General features: G+C 37.6%; 1 protein-coding gene across 1 annotated transcript in view; it reads right to left on the reverse strand.

Moving 5' to 3' along the window:
• The window catches only part of si:dkey-121b10.7 (heparan sulfate glucosamine 3-O-sulfotransferase 3B1), a 28,887-nt gene extending 20,990 nt beyond the window's left edge, over positions 1-7,897 (reverse strand). Inside the window, exon 1 of the mRNA XM_036557856.1 lies at positions 7,181-7,897. Within this exon, the coding sequence (XP_036413749.1) occupies positions 7,181-7,632 (452 nt within the window). The 5' untranslated portion in view covers positions 7,633-7,897. The remainder of the gene's footprint in view (positions 1-7,180) is intronic.
• Positions 7,898-15,807: the final 7,910 nt, after the last annotated feature.

The raw sequence follows: 15,807 nt of genomic DNA on the forward strand, positions 1-15,807 counted from the left end.
TCGACTATAAATGAACCTTAAATTGAGCACTGCTACCTTTTAGAGGCCTGACATAAAACTGCCCCATTGTGACTGTAAGGACAGTGAGCAAACAGAAAAACAATAGAACAACATACACAAGAAAACACTCTAAACACGTAATCGCTTACAGCCAAACACCTTGGAGCGCCGTAAACAATGTCAACAGATGATAAGGGCAGCAACGCTTGTCAACAAGATTGAATATGCGCAGGTTAATTAACTCTCGTCAGGCAGCGGTGTAATAAAGTCAGGTAGGGAGGGATCGATGAGCACATGGAATTGATCTGGAGATAACTTTTACACCAGCTGGGAATTTATGGAGTCGTGAAAACACAGAAGATGAGTAGTTTTACTGCCACGTTAGATGAAGGAGATAGCTGAAGATAGTGTAGTCACAGGGATGAGCTGGTCACAATGTAGGGCCTTATTTAGGGGTATAGTGTAGGTCTGCAATATATTTGGGGTGTAACGATACTCACATTTCATGATACAGTATGCACTGTGCTTTATGCACAGCAATAACAACTGTACCAACACAGACGTTGGCTCTTTTTTAGGGGGTTAAAGTCCAATTGTCAAAACAATACCGCAACATCTGGTGAAAGCACAATTACCACAAACAGGTTATTTCCTTTTTTCTTAGGAGACAAATTTAGATACACAAAACATGTAAACAGTTTTGAGTACAGCACAAGGGTAGTTGTCTCTGTTAGGAATATCATGAGGTGCTTTTTAATAGAACATTGAAAACAATTCCAATTGATGTCAATGTTTCCAATTTATAAATATTGTTACAGCATTTTACAGCATGTAACTGTGTACAGTACACAGCACATATACAGTCATATGGAAGTATGAATAACCCTGGCCAAATTACATATTTGGTTGTTTTTTTTTAAGAATAACACATTCTCTACAGTGAACACACTGAAATTCCATTTTTTGCAAACTGTAGCGCACAATTTCTATTTTTGAATTAGGGGGAACCTAAAAAAAAGAAGGAAGGAAGACTTTGCCATTAAATATATCTTTTTCTCACACACACACACACACACACACACACACACACACACACACACACACACACACAAAGAGTGACCACTTCCTATATCCCACATTAAACTGTGGCAAACTCTTTCATCACTGAGCCCAGTTTCCAGCTGGCAAGCTCAACATCTGACCTGTTATTAAACAAACACTCACACAAAAAACACAAGCCCTGTGGTGTTGACAAGACTGTCGATGGGCCACAGTCCCCAAAAAGACTTTTGTTGACACAAGCCAGTGAACACACACTGTAGCAAAGCTGTGTGTATGCCTATGTGTGTGTGTGTGTGTGTGTGTGTGTGTGTGTGTGTGTGGCTCTAATACACAAGGTCAGTCTAGCAGAAAGAAAAACACACAGCTCAGATCCTACAATCCCCAGCCCAGCTCACCATCCCTCTACACTGTTGAAATAGTATTCATACTACTGAATATTCATAACTTTATTGATCCAGGTCAGTTTGAATCCACTGAGACACAGAGAGAGAGAGAGAAAGAGAGAGAGAGAGAGAGAGATGTGGGTCAATACAGAGTCTTTTTTATTGGCAGGGGACTGAATGTCCTGCCAATGGGACAGTGCTCTAAGCTCTACTAGTTATTGGCAAGAGATATTAATGAACTGAAAGGACTGACAAGTGACCTGCAGAGTCAATGACCAATGACACGCAAACATACCTAAAAGGCGCTTGGACCTTACACCCACGAGTCCATGTACACAACGACAGTGCACTACGATTGCTCACTGTAACAGTAACTTAAATGCACGCTATACAGACCAACCTTCATTCTTTATTTAATATATTGCCAGTTAAAACAGCCATTAAGTACAAGTCATTCATTTTTCAGGAGAGATTTAATGAGGAGATATAAGATAATCTACTTGCATAACAAAGGTGAATAAAGTGAAAAAACTGGAGTTCAAAAAATGATTAAAAGATGAAAAGACAGTGGGACTAACAACTGTGCAAGACCTGGTAGACACCAAAACTGTCTTCATCAAATAAACAGTACTTAAAGCTTTCATCTTTGAGAGAGAGGAGAAAATCAAGCTTAATCAATGATGCGCATCATTTTCATACTCATCAAACCGTTCAGTGACCCCTCGTGCCCTGTTCATGTATCCTAGATTTCTTGAATTGCAGTGACCCTTCCGATAAGGGGACAAGTAGACCCAAACCAGCCAGCAACATGCCCCTTACAGCATAGCAGAGCTGGCCCCTTTGAACAGCTATGTACTGTTCTTATGGAACATATATTACTATGCAAAAGTCAGTGACTCTCCCGTCAAAACAGTCAGTAAGTACAAGTCCTCCTGCCACTGTGAGAAGACAACTCAACACTATGAGTCTGAAAGGATGTATAGCTGTCAAGACGTTACTGAGAAAAGGAGAAAATAGAAATTTGCAAATCAAACAAAGATGCTGGTGTTCTCAGAACAATGGACTGACCACCCCAGAGTCCAGACCTCAACATCATTAACTGTGTTTGGGATCACTTGGATTGTGCGAAACAGAAAATACAACCAACTTCTAAGACTGAACCTTGAAGGTGTGGAAAAATGTCCCTGCAGGTTTCTTTGAAAAACTAAGAGCAAGTCTCCTGAAAAGAATGGAAGCTGTAATGAAGGCAAAACATTTACAATTAAATATAGCTTCGTTTCAGATGCCGTTTAAAATTATACTAATCTGACAATCACATAATGACTAAAACTGCTCTGTAATTTGCAGGTGCGGAATGAAATGTACATACAGAAGAGAGCATGAAAGACAAACAGGACACATTGGGAAGAAATGAGACAGCCTGATAACAGAGCAGAGAGAACTCTAAAAACCACAGAAAACGTAAAACTGCTAACTCATCAACAAGAGAGCAATTACTGAAAAGACAGCACCTTATCAAAGCACCACTTAACGTGGCAGTGGGTGAACTTCCACACCCATCAGCTGTGTCCCAAGGCGTGTAGCTAAGCCCCAGCTAGTGGGATTTGTATGGTCACTTAATAAACTTAAATGTGTTTACAAATAATGGCAGTACAAAATACCAGTGTTGTGATTAACTTGCTATATACTACAATATATCAAATATATGAATAAATTAATAACGTGTCATGGTTATAGATCGGTCTGCATCATTTACTCTTTTTGAATTACATGAAAATCATCATTCATCAAAACACCAACATAAACTCATCTGGAACTGTGATTGGTCAAGATACTCTAAGCACACAGTAGAACACATTAGGATTGTTTGACTGATTGACAGATTGGTGACTTTAGTGATAAATGTACTACAAAGGCCAACACTGTGATTGATAAATTAGATATTGTTCGGACATGCTGAAAATGTTGATATGTGAGTGTCGTAAGATTCATGCATAGTGGACTGAAGGGTCACTTCTCAGTTAATAAGACCAGTAAACCTAACATCTATAGGTGAAAATACTGTAATAATCCAACCTTTGAACTGTCTTTAACAGGTTCAGACTTCAGTTTGTGCTTCCTGCCAAATTCTAGATTTGTTAAAAATAATTAAGGGGTCACTGAAGGGTAAAACACATCACGTCTACTGATTAAAAAAGGGTTTATATTTGCTTTCCCCCTCTACTGACAATAAAAATGAAGGGAAAAAGCCAAATATAAACCACTTGTTTATATAATTTTCTATAAAGAATCAAGAACACTCAAAGAACCATCTGCATGCTTAAATGGAGAATGTGCCGTAGATGGTTCTATATAAAACCTTTTGGAAAAGGGTTCTATATGGCACCAAAAAGGGTTCTGCTATTGTTACAAGTTTGACATGGTAACAATAGCAGACCCTATAAAACCCTTCTGAAAAAAGAACCATCTACAGCACAGTCTCCATCGAGCTGAAGAACCGTTTCACCATACAAACAGCCATTTAAGCATGCAAAGGGTTCAATGAGTGTTCATGGCTCTATTTAAAACCATTGTTTTTACTAAAGAACACTTGAAGAACCATCTTTTTCAAGAGTTTAAATGCATTTAAATGCAGAAATGGTTCTTTGTATGGTGAAATGATTTTTCTCTATGACTGAAAACCAGTTGTAGTTTCTTTAAAGAACCACTTTAAAAATGGTTCTATATAGCACCAAAAGGGTTTCACTAGTGTTACAAGTCAAATAACCTTTTTTTTCAGTACACTCCTAAAAAAAATGGTTCTTCAAGGGTTCTTAAGTAAGGGCAAGAGTTCTACTTAAAATCATGAGTTCTACATAGAACCATTTCATGCTTAAATTGTTCTTTTCTTGGTGAAATTGCTCTTCAGATTGATGGAGAATGTGCTGCACATGGTTCTATATAGGACCTTTTTGAAAATGGTTCTATATGGCACTATTTTATCTATTTTTATCTATCTATTATGTCTATTTTATGATGTTAAGCTTGTCACAATAGCAGAGCTCTTTTTGGCGCTATATGGAACCTAAGGGTGTATTGGGTAAAAAATGAACACTTAAATATAAAATGTGCCATAATTTTTGCACAGGCCACATTTTTTAAGGTTTTGTTGAATTAGTATGTTAAATTCTGCAAATAAACAGCAATTGTGCTTTAAAGCGTACAGAAGTGTGTTCTCTGCAGGGGACCTAAACGTTTGCACACGACTGTAGATATTGTTGCTTACTGCACAACACTATCAGCACTCCAGGCCTAGGATAAAATACAGTTGGGTCCTTCACTCTTAAATGATTCTCCAGAGTTTTAGGGTTCTCAATGCAACCATCTTACACAGAAGCCTGTCCAGCTATTCTTAAGAAACTTAGCTGTGATACGAGCTGTAGCATGTCAAACTGTGGCAAAGTGACTTATAACCACAAGTGACAAATATAACCACAAGGATGCAGATGTCCTCTTGAAGATTGTAGTGTAGGTTCCTCTACAAGCTGCGACTGGACCCATGAATGAGCATGTCCCTAAGCTGTGAGGAATGTTTGTGTGACATATTTTGGCATGCAAACCCACTTTTTTGGTTTTAGACAGCCCATTAGTGCTGCACGGAAATAGACTTAATTAAGACAAAATTAGCCGCTAAATGACGCACATTGACTGACACAACAGCAATCCTGAAACAAGCCAACATAACACTGACATTTAACATGTGGAAGCAGCAGTAGACGTAGTTCTATCTCTAAATGTCCTAAAAGGTTTCCCCTTAGTGAAAAACAGAGGAACCCCAGAATTGTTATCTAGAGCTTGTTTAAAGCTCTAGATCGTATCATTATGCCTAGCCCACCATGCATACAACGGAAAACACAAAGCATTAATCATTTTTAATGCTTAAAAAATAAACAGTAAATTACTCCCCAGAAACATGCATATTCATCCAAAAGGGCGAGTTCAAATTAAGTAGGACATCAGATACAGTTCAGACAAGTAGTTTTGTGTTTTACCTGCAGCAACATGCCTGATTGAGCACAACAAGGGGTTGATGATTACCTAATAGTATGAGTCAGATGCAGAGGTGGGTAGTAACTACTTATATTTGCTGAGTTACAAGACCTTAAGTACAATTTTGATGGATTTGTACTTTTCTGAGGAGTTTTGACAGATGATTTAACTTCTGCTGGAACATGTGATGTCTGAGACGTTGTGTTATGATAGTTTCGAGATAAGAGGTTTGGCCTAAAATGTGCTTTCTTCTTTTTATTTATTTATTCATTTATTTATATAATTATTTTCTGATTTCTCACTATTTTACTGTCATCAACATTACATATAAAAACTCAGAAGATGCATGTAGGTTTGCTGGTTCTTTTGGATAGCAAATAAAATGGCCTTATTTGTGTTATAGACATCGCCACCTCTGGTTCTTATCACCACCACTGTAAAGAAATCTGCAATGTGCCATCCCACACCAAAACACTCTGCATAGCTTCTAAACTGACTTAATTATGCTGGTATTTTGAAAAATCATCAGATTCCCCTTTGGCCTGGTCCATTGTAAAAAGTAGTAGAAGTTGATTTGAAGTGAGGTTGAAGTGAGGTTTCAATCTAAAATATTGCTTTTGTTCATCTGAACCAGGAGTGCCGAAACTTTAACTTTAGGCCTGGAGATCTACCACCCTGCATAGTTTAGCTCCTACCCTGATCAAACACACCTGATCCAGGTAATGAAGGCCTTCAGGGGCTTCTGAATATTAGAGCCAGGTGTGTTGAATCTGAAATCTCCAGGTTGGTAGATCTCCAGGACTGACAGATCAGATCTGCATTGTTTCATGCAAAGCATTTTTTGAGTTCAATAAAACGAATTTAATTGCTTGTTTATAGCACTGTTACACTAACTATATATATATATATATATATATATATATATATATATATATATATATATATTATTTGTATTGCATGTATGTTGCTGGTATATTTCACTTTTATTTTTTTCCTTTAGAAACATCTTTCCGTATTTGTATCAGCCACATATAAGGCAGACAGTAAGTGATCCAAATATCATGCATATACATGTTCACCCACCTATCAGACACTTATATATGATCCATATGTTATGGTATGAAACTGTCACTGGGGTGGGACCCAGTCAGGAAACTGTACCATTATATTTTCTAAGTTGTATTGACTCCACACACCCCGTCTCATCTCCAGGCTTTTTATTTTATTGTTCTGTTTTAAAACATTGGGTTATGAAAAGGTACAAATATGAACTTTTCACCTGGAAAAACTTATTTAAGGTACACAGTTGGACCTTAAAACCACTGTTGTAGCTTTGATGGTACATTTACATTGTTTGTACCTTGATGAATGGAAAATGTACCTGTACAGTACCTTCTAACAGTGCATGTACAGAACATATACGTACATCTATTTTGAAATACATGCCTGACCCTTTATGATGTGTGTATATATGGCCATATATCAGATTTCCGTATGGAAATGTATTTCGTGTATTCTGTTTGGTTGTTTTTTTTGTATGTATGCTGCTGGAACACTAATTTCCCTCTTGGGGATTAATGAAGTCGTATGAAGTACTTTCTGGTACTTCTGTTGATGTGGTATCAATACTTCAACAAACGAGTCTACAGCGCAGCTGGGACAGGCTGTACTAATCTGGGACCATATTAACTGAACGGCGGACCCACCTGTACCACTCGAGCCCCTTATCGTAAAACCTGTCGAAGAAGTGAGGCTCCGCCCCCACGGCTCTGACATCGGGGTGCACGCGCAGGAACTCCAGCAGTGCCCTCGTGCCGCCCTTCTTCACGCCGATGATGATGGCCTGAGGGAACTCCTTGCTGCCGAAGCTGTTGGCCACGGAGAGGTTGAAGCTGTCGCTCGGCGCGTGTTTCGTGTCCTCCTCCTCCTCAGCAGCCCCGTCCAGAGAGCCCTGCCTCGAGGCGTTTCCGCGGAGCTCCTCTGAGGAGAGTTTGTTTCTGAAAGTTTGCCGCTCGTACAGCGGGCTCGGCGTCAGGTCGCAGCAGCCGGTGAGACAGTAGAAGACATAGGTGAAGAGAAGGATCATGGTGAGGAACACGGACACCCTGGACTGAGCTCTCAGGTGTCCGAAGCTGAAACCTGTCGTCCAACATCCCATGGGGAGCTCTCCTTCTCACAGGGCGAGCTGTCAGACGCGGGAATCATGCCGTAGGGAATCAAAGCCTGCAGGTCAGCGCGAAAAACGTCAACACGCAGCTTCACTCATCTCTCTTCTTCCGCTTTTCCTGCCACGGAATTGAGCTGCATTTCCTTCCAGCCGAACCGAAGAGCTGTTAGCCGATGTTTACATCCTGTGGTGTCTTCAGTCAGGCTGAACTGTCAGTCCTCAGCGCTGCTCAACGTTCAGCTTCTACTGAGTCTAAGTTCTTCTGGGGGCCAAGGTGACCATATCGGCGCGCCCGCCCCTTTTGGCGCTTCGCCACGCCCACTGCTGAAAGTCCACGCCCCTCTCATTTGTCGCCTGGAAGGACAGAATCAACTGTCCTCAAAGGCTCTCTACTGTAGATATGATGTTCCCACAGGTGGGTGGAATGACATAAACCCACACTCAGGTACAAATATTACTGCTTGGGTAAAATAAAAGTAAAGTAAAAGTAGAAAACACCATGAGAGGAAGTACAAAAGTATGGGACCAAAAGCCTACTTAAGTACCAAGTACTTAAACACTTTAATCGAAAATAAAATGACTTAAATTAGCATTTAAAGGATGAAAATGTCTGTGTCTGCCTTAATATGGTGATTTTGGGCTGTCCCACCTTACTGACACTGAACCTCTCTGAAATATGTTAATTAAAATCTTCCAGTAACACCATAATTACAATGTTATTTGGTTACATTCCAAACAATTTTTCAAGAATGATTTTCCATAATAATTTATTTAATTCATTATTATTATTCATTATGAATTTAATTTAATTCATTATTATTATTCATTATCAATTTTTTTTTGATTTATGTGAACTATTTGGTTATTAATATTACAACATGTGCACCCTGTAAAGCTCACCACTCCTGAATGCTGCTTATTTTAGGCTAAATTTGCAACCCTGTTCACCTTTTTTTAAAAACCTTCAATTATTTTTAAAGATTTGATAAAAACATTTTGATTAAATTTTTTTTTTAACTGTACCTTCTGCTCCATGTTGTATGCTTTATACAGTTTTTAATGCATTAATATCAGCTTAATGGGGAATGTCACCTCTGTGTTCAACCCTGTTATTCGCCTCAAACTCTGTTATACAGTCATTTATGGGGAAAATAGCTCATATAGTGCCTAATTTGACAGCCTGAGATGGAATAATAACATTTTCTGAAAGTTAAGCACTTTACTTTGTCAAAAACACCAGAGAAAAAAAGTATATGTTTAAAGAGTTTTAAAGCATAAAATAAGCTCTATTCATGGAAAGTGTCAGTAACTGTAGAAGTGCAGTGGAACTTCTTAAATACAGTATCAGCACAGGAACTGAAGTATTTACGACTCTGTTCTTTTTGGTTTCTTCTTTTGGTCTAAAATGAAATGCTAAAGCTTGAAAAATAGAAATAATAAAAAAAGATATTAAACACACCTAAAAGGAATTAGTAACTAAACATGAATAGCTACAATAAACTGAGTAAAAGTAGGTTCTTTTACTTGAGTTTGTCTTCGATATACTTAAGTTTATATACTCACTATACTTAAGTTTGAAAAATCTCAAACTTAACCCCACAGTACAAATCCATTAGTATTTTATTTAAGTATATATACTTAACATATACTTAAGTAAATGTAACTACCCACTCCTGTGTATTACATACAGTTTACGTGTGTAATTTTTTTTTGAGGTATAAGACTATATGCTGTGATATGTAACATCTAGTCTAATACATTTTTCTCATAAACACTGGACAGTTAACATCAGTGATTTGTTTGTCTTTTTTATTAACTAGATTAAAAGGTATTCTGTGTATATATATATATATATATATATATATATATATATATATATATATGATATGTATGTATGTATATATATATATATATATATATATATATATATATATATATATATATATATATAATATAATGTAATGTAATGACATATTATTGTGTTCCCTGTAGAGGATATATTAATGTCATGAGTTACACCAAGTTTGGAATCACTGTTTTCAAGAATATCAGACCAGTTTAAATGCATATATTTATACATATTATAAAATCTCAGCTTCATAGGTTTTAAATTATTTGTAGGAAATAAAAAATTATGAATAAGAAATCCAGAATGATTATCAGGGCTGTAGATGTCTCTAAAATGATTGAGAGTTACTCTGAGAATGATGTCCAGAATGGCACATATTTAGGAAAAAAAGGGTGGTGATCAAATCTTGATGCAGATAAATTATCAATGAGTTGCTGTAAATAGATAAGTACAGTTTACCATTTAATGAGTTCTTTGAGAGCCCAAAAAGCTTGAAATCTTTAACAAAACATCTGAAAATACCTCCCTGGGTCTAGCTTATAGTATTTCAGTCTACACTATGCAAGTTATTCTTGAATAAACAGTAACAGCAATTATTGATTAGTGGAGCTGTAATGTATGTAGTGCACTGTATAGAGATTTGAGGGCAATGTGAGACTAAAGTATTGTCTATTTTACGAGCGTTTTGCATGGCTGTGTGGTTTCTAGTGGTATTTTAAACTTGTTACCGTGAAAGTGGTTCAGTTCTGTTCTGAGTGTCTGCTTGGAGCAGCTACTATGTCTCTGAATAGCAGTGGAAGTGAAATGAAATGTTATCTAAGGTATTTTTATGATTGGTACATTACTGCTACTTTCCTTGTGAGTGTAAAGGGTTGCCCTCTGTCACACATTCTTTCTCACACGTACACACACACTGACCAGTTCACTGAGAGACACCTGTCACTGAGGCCACACACTCAGTGGGAATAGACTCCGAACTGTCTCTTAACCTCTGCTGTCTGTCCCTTTCTCACTCTCTCTCTCACTATCTCTCTCTCTCTCTCTCTCTCTCTCTCTCTCTCACACACACACACTCACACACACACACACACACACACACACACAAACACACACACACACACAGTGCCTTCTTCTCTCTAATTAAGGCTATAATACAGGTGTTATTACAGCCCAGACTAGGTGGTGCCTGAGGCCAGACTAAAAACAACACTCTCTAACTGTGCCTGAATGCTATAATGTACATTTAGTGTTCCTTATGTATCCTTTGTGTCAGTTCTTAATAATAAGATAAGGTGTTTCGTTAGGTTTGTGGTCCACAGTCAGAAACATTGACAAAATGTACTATTTTCTATGTGTGTTCCATCACTGACCGGCTCAAAAATTTGAAATCACATATCACTTATTTTTTTTTCAACACACATTGTCCCTCTTAAAATAATTGGATAAATATTTTGCAATTTCTCAGTAACAAAATATTGCACATTTGACTATAAACTGGGTAACTGTATGCTTTTTTTGGTTAGTGACATGTATGTGACATCATACCAGTCCAGTACAACATCGATGCTCGTAAGTTTTTACTCGTAAAATTATTCGTGACTGTTTTCGCTACTGATGGTATCAGTTATCAGTTCAATAATCCTTCACAAGAGCTTAGTAATACTTAGATAAATACCTAGCTCATCACCCTGATTTATCAGTCTACGCATGCTTTAGTAGGAACTTCAGTATTTCTCCATAGAGTCTGTTTAACAAGCATGTTTACTACATAGTATCTACCAATTTTTTAAGTAGTGCACATCGATTGTGTTTCTTTTTTTAAGTATTTCAAAAGTGTTCTAAACTGTATTCTGAATGCTACCTTTTCATAACGTAACACAGACTGAATACAAATACTTCCTCAGTGTTCTAGATATGGATTCCGAATACTTGTGTATCATTATATCCCAACGCTGTATGCAACAAACTGCAGACACAAGCTAAAAGAGCCTGTTCTTGTTTGGTAAAAGAAGGGGAGTCATTTGGATAAGGACCACCACTTAAAGCATTTCTGTGCCTACTCAGCATTCCATCAGGTATGTTCAAAGTGAACCGCTACAACCTCGGCTCATTTGTGTCCTCCACTCTATCTGTCTAAAAGGCAAAGCGTGGCCTCCACTGATGGCATATAGAAAGCTTGCTATCACAAGCATACAAATGAAACTGGCTCCATGTGATTGAGCTCTTCAGTGTACTCAAGAGATCTGTGCTTATTTTTGTGTACTTCATAAGACTATACCATAATCCTGCTTTCTGTTGCATTGTATGAAAGCTCAGAGTGTGTAAACCAGTAATAGGCACAGAGCCACAAATTGTTTATAAAACTGGTTATGTACAGTAGCATACATCGATATGTAGCTTGCTCTTTCTGCTCTAAATCCTCCTTTTAACTGTTATGACAGGCAAGTCAAACTTGATCTTAGATCGGAAGACAAGGACAATGTTTCGCCTCACCTGTAGTAATGGGTGTGAAGTCCCTAATCACCTTCATCCAGATGTGGTGGGATTGTTTCAACAGCCGGAGAGGCGTTTCTTTGATCTTAATTATGCAGCCGTGCAGGCCTGTGCCCACACATACGCATACTTTAATCTGAGCCCTCAATCAGAGTAGGTCTTATGTGGGAGGAGTTCTCAGTGCTCAAACTGTTCCGAAATCAAGACAAGAGAACTTTCTCGACGCAACTTTCTGAAAAAGAGCATAGAGATAAGAATAAGTGCTTCAGTGCACCAGACCATCAGTATGTAAAAGCTGAAGCTGTCATTTCAAACTAAGGGGTTATTTCTTACATTATTTATTTATTTTATTCATTCAGCCCTGAAGTGACGTTTGCATGGGTTCACAGTTTATATTTACATGCCTCCCCCAAAACCTTCTAAAATTAAACAGGCTGTTTTTCTTACTGTGTTACTGATATTAAGTAAATGTTCAAAAAGCAGTCGTCCTTTATAACTTCAGTGTGAGTGGGCAAAGCTAAACTGCTATGGGCTAAGTTGGAGTGGGCTAAAATATGTAATTGCATTGTATTTTTGTGACATTGTGAACTGAAAAGTACACTTAAACGAAGGTTGGTATGTGAACACTGGTTTCACATGAATAAAATATTTTTATTTCAACACAATTACTGCCTTTCAGTTTACTTACTTCTGGCAAGAATTATGTTGATGTTACATATTTTATTCATGTGGAACTAATGTACACATTTGATATCACAGAATCATACAGGGGCGTAGCCAAGGGATGTCCAGAGGTGGCCAGTGCCACCCTAGAATAAAGCATGGCCACCCTTCTGCTACAGGGTAGTTACCAATCAGCTATAAGAGTACGATGATGCTGCATTTACTAGTTAGCGGACCTAGCTGTGATAGACAAATTTGGTGAGTGAATGTGCACTTCTAATGTGAGTGAATGAGTCCCTTTAGCAGTGCTGCTTTGCAAGCTACATTATGAAGTAGGCTATGTATGCTATGCAACAGTTCCTAATGTTGTGCACTGAAAAGAGTGACTTAATTTACTTGATTCAAATATACCATTTCCTCATTAATGACTGAAATATGTTACACAAAACAGTTTTGTCTTTAAGTCTGCTTTGAGCAATTATTTGTATTGATGTAATATGTTATTTGTATGGAAATGATAGACAAATTTAATATGCAGAGTACATCAGTGCATTACTTTTTATGTATTTTTCCTAGTAGTATGCCACCCCACTAAAATCTTTGGATCTTATCTGACCACCCCATGTTAAAAGTTCTAGCTAAGCCCCTGGAATCAAGTAGAAAGCAGAATCAAGTTGCAATGTTGAATATAAGCACTCCTGAAAGGTGTCTAGAATAGTTGTTTGGAGTGATACCACAGAATAACCAAAGTTAGTTTATTAATATTTGGTAAATGCATAGTTTAACAAATGCTGTTCTGATTGGCTGCTCTGGATTATGTTTGCATACAACATAAAACTGGCAATATGGAAATGCCAATAAAGGATGTCACAACATAATAAAGATAGGTGCAGTTGCATGCAAAAGTTTGGGCACCCCTGGTCAAAATACATATTTTTGTTGATTTTCTAAGTGAAAATAAGTTAACACATCCTCTACACTGTTAGAAATAAAGGTTCTGTGCAGGTACATTTTTCGTTCATCATGGTACAAACAATGTAAATGTACCTTCAAAGGTACAACAGCGGTTTTAAGGTCCAACTGTGTACCTTAGATAAGTTTTTTCCAGGTGAACAGTACGTATTTGTCCCTTTTCATAACCTGTCATAGTCATGTTCCGTGACTAAATGTACTAACAGGTACCCTTGTCACCCCACTGACAGTTCCATACCTTTGTTTCTGAGAGTGTACAGAGAACACACCTCTGCACATTTGTATTTACAATTACTGTTCATTTGCTGAATCTAACATACTGGGGGAGAATAGTTAGAAAAAATGTGACCTGTGCAAATGTTTAAACACATTATATATTTTATTTCCTATTTTTTCCAATATATTGAACTCATAAATATTAAGCCCATAAGTAGAAATTGCGCAATAAGCATTGTAGAAAAATGCAGTGTTTGTTTTGCCCTGTGGACAATGTGCTCCCTTCAACAATCAACAAAGCTGAGGGTGTTCAAACTTTTGCATGTGGCTATAGGTAGAGAATTAGATACATACATGCTGTAGTGTGTTCAGCAATTGTGAACAATAACCCAGAACAAACATGCACCACATTTGCTGAACACGCCACAATACATACACAGACTTGTAAACAAATTCTTTTATGTTCGAAAATGTGACGATCAAACACAGATACGTTACAATGTTTCAGTGCATTTGTTTGAAATGGTCGGATCTGTGAAAATCTACTATTATCTGAAGCTGTTTGTCTGGCCCTGTGTGCCATGTTAGCACACGAGAGTAGCGGTGAACAGTGGCAAAGCCAACCTCTCAAAAGAGCAGTGTATGGAAGCCTTGTGGTTAGCTCTAAGTATAGAGTGAAACATACTGCATTGTAGAGAATGGGTGTAGCAGAGAGAGAGAGAAAGAGACAGTTTCTTCCAGGCATGCCTGCACACGCCATATCGCTAAAATCCTGCCACACTGGAAAAAAAACCCAAAACAAAACAGGAGAAATGCTTATCAGTGTGTATAGTACAGACGATACTGGAAGGTGGCTAAATTCTCTCAGACAGGCGATGGCAGGATGCCAGGCAGATGTCCACTGCTTTCTGATCTGCCCTTGAACTCTGAGTTTTACTGTTTTTAGTAAAAATCCAAGTTACATAGGTCATACTGTGCACTATTCAGGTTTATATGTCATGTTTATGTTTATTGTTCCATTTTTCATTAAGCTGTATCAATAGTTGCCAGTAAATACTGGGGTTGAGTCTGTTATTATTGGCTAAATGTTGGTAATTGTAAATAAAATTGTTTTGAATTTAATCATTTGCACATATTAGGATTGACATTGCCACCACTTTTCACTAAAATACATTGGACAGCACTAACAATGGAATGCATGGTGAACAACATTATATGTCAGTGCTACAAAAATTGCTCTACACTGTTAGAAATAAAGGTTCTGTGCAGGTACATTTTCCATCATCAAGGTGCAAACAATGTAAATGTAACCTTAAAGGTACAACAGTGGTTTTAAGGTCCAACTGTGAACCTTAAATAAGTTTTTCCATAGTATAAATATGTATCTTTTCATAACCTAATGTTTTGAAAAAGAACAATAACATAAAAAGCCTAGAGACGAGACAGGGTGTTAGAAAATATAATTTCAATAGATTATGGTACAATTATGTTCCCTGACTAAAGGTGCTGAAAGGATGCACCCTCTAGGGTACCACCCCAGTGACAGGAAGGGTACTGCCCCAGTAACAGTTTCATACCATTTTTCTGAGAGTGCGCTGTTTATGTGTCATAACGAAAGCACCGAATAACTAAGAAATAGATAAAATCTCAACTATGAACAATCGTTGACTGTATTACTTTCTGCATGTCTCTCTATGATTTTGTTGATATAAGATCACAATCTGCGCACAGGTACAGTACACTCTGAGAAAAAAAGGTGCAAAACTGTCACTGGGGCGGTACCCCTCTTGTCACTGGGGTGGGACCCTCGAGGGTACATCTCAGTACATTTAGTCAGGGAACATAGCTGGACCATAATTCATTGAAATGATATTGTCCAAGTTGTATTAACTCCACACATTCTGTCTCACCTCCAGGCTTCTTATTTTATTGTTTTGTTTTAAAACTTTAGGTTATGAAAATGTACAAATATG

Source organism: Colossoma macropomum, unplaced genomic scaffold (assembly GCF_904425465.1).
Source record: "Colossoma macropomum unplaced genomic scaffold, Colossoma_macropomum, whole genome shotgun sequence".
NCBI lineage: Eukaryota > Metazoa > Chordata > Actinopteri > Characiformes > Serrasalmidae > Colossoma > Colossoma macropomum.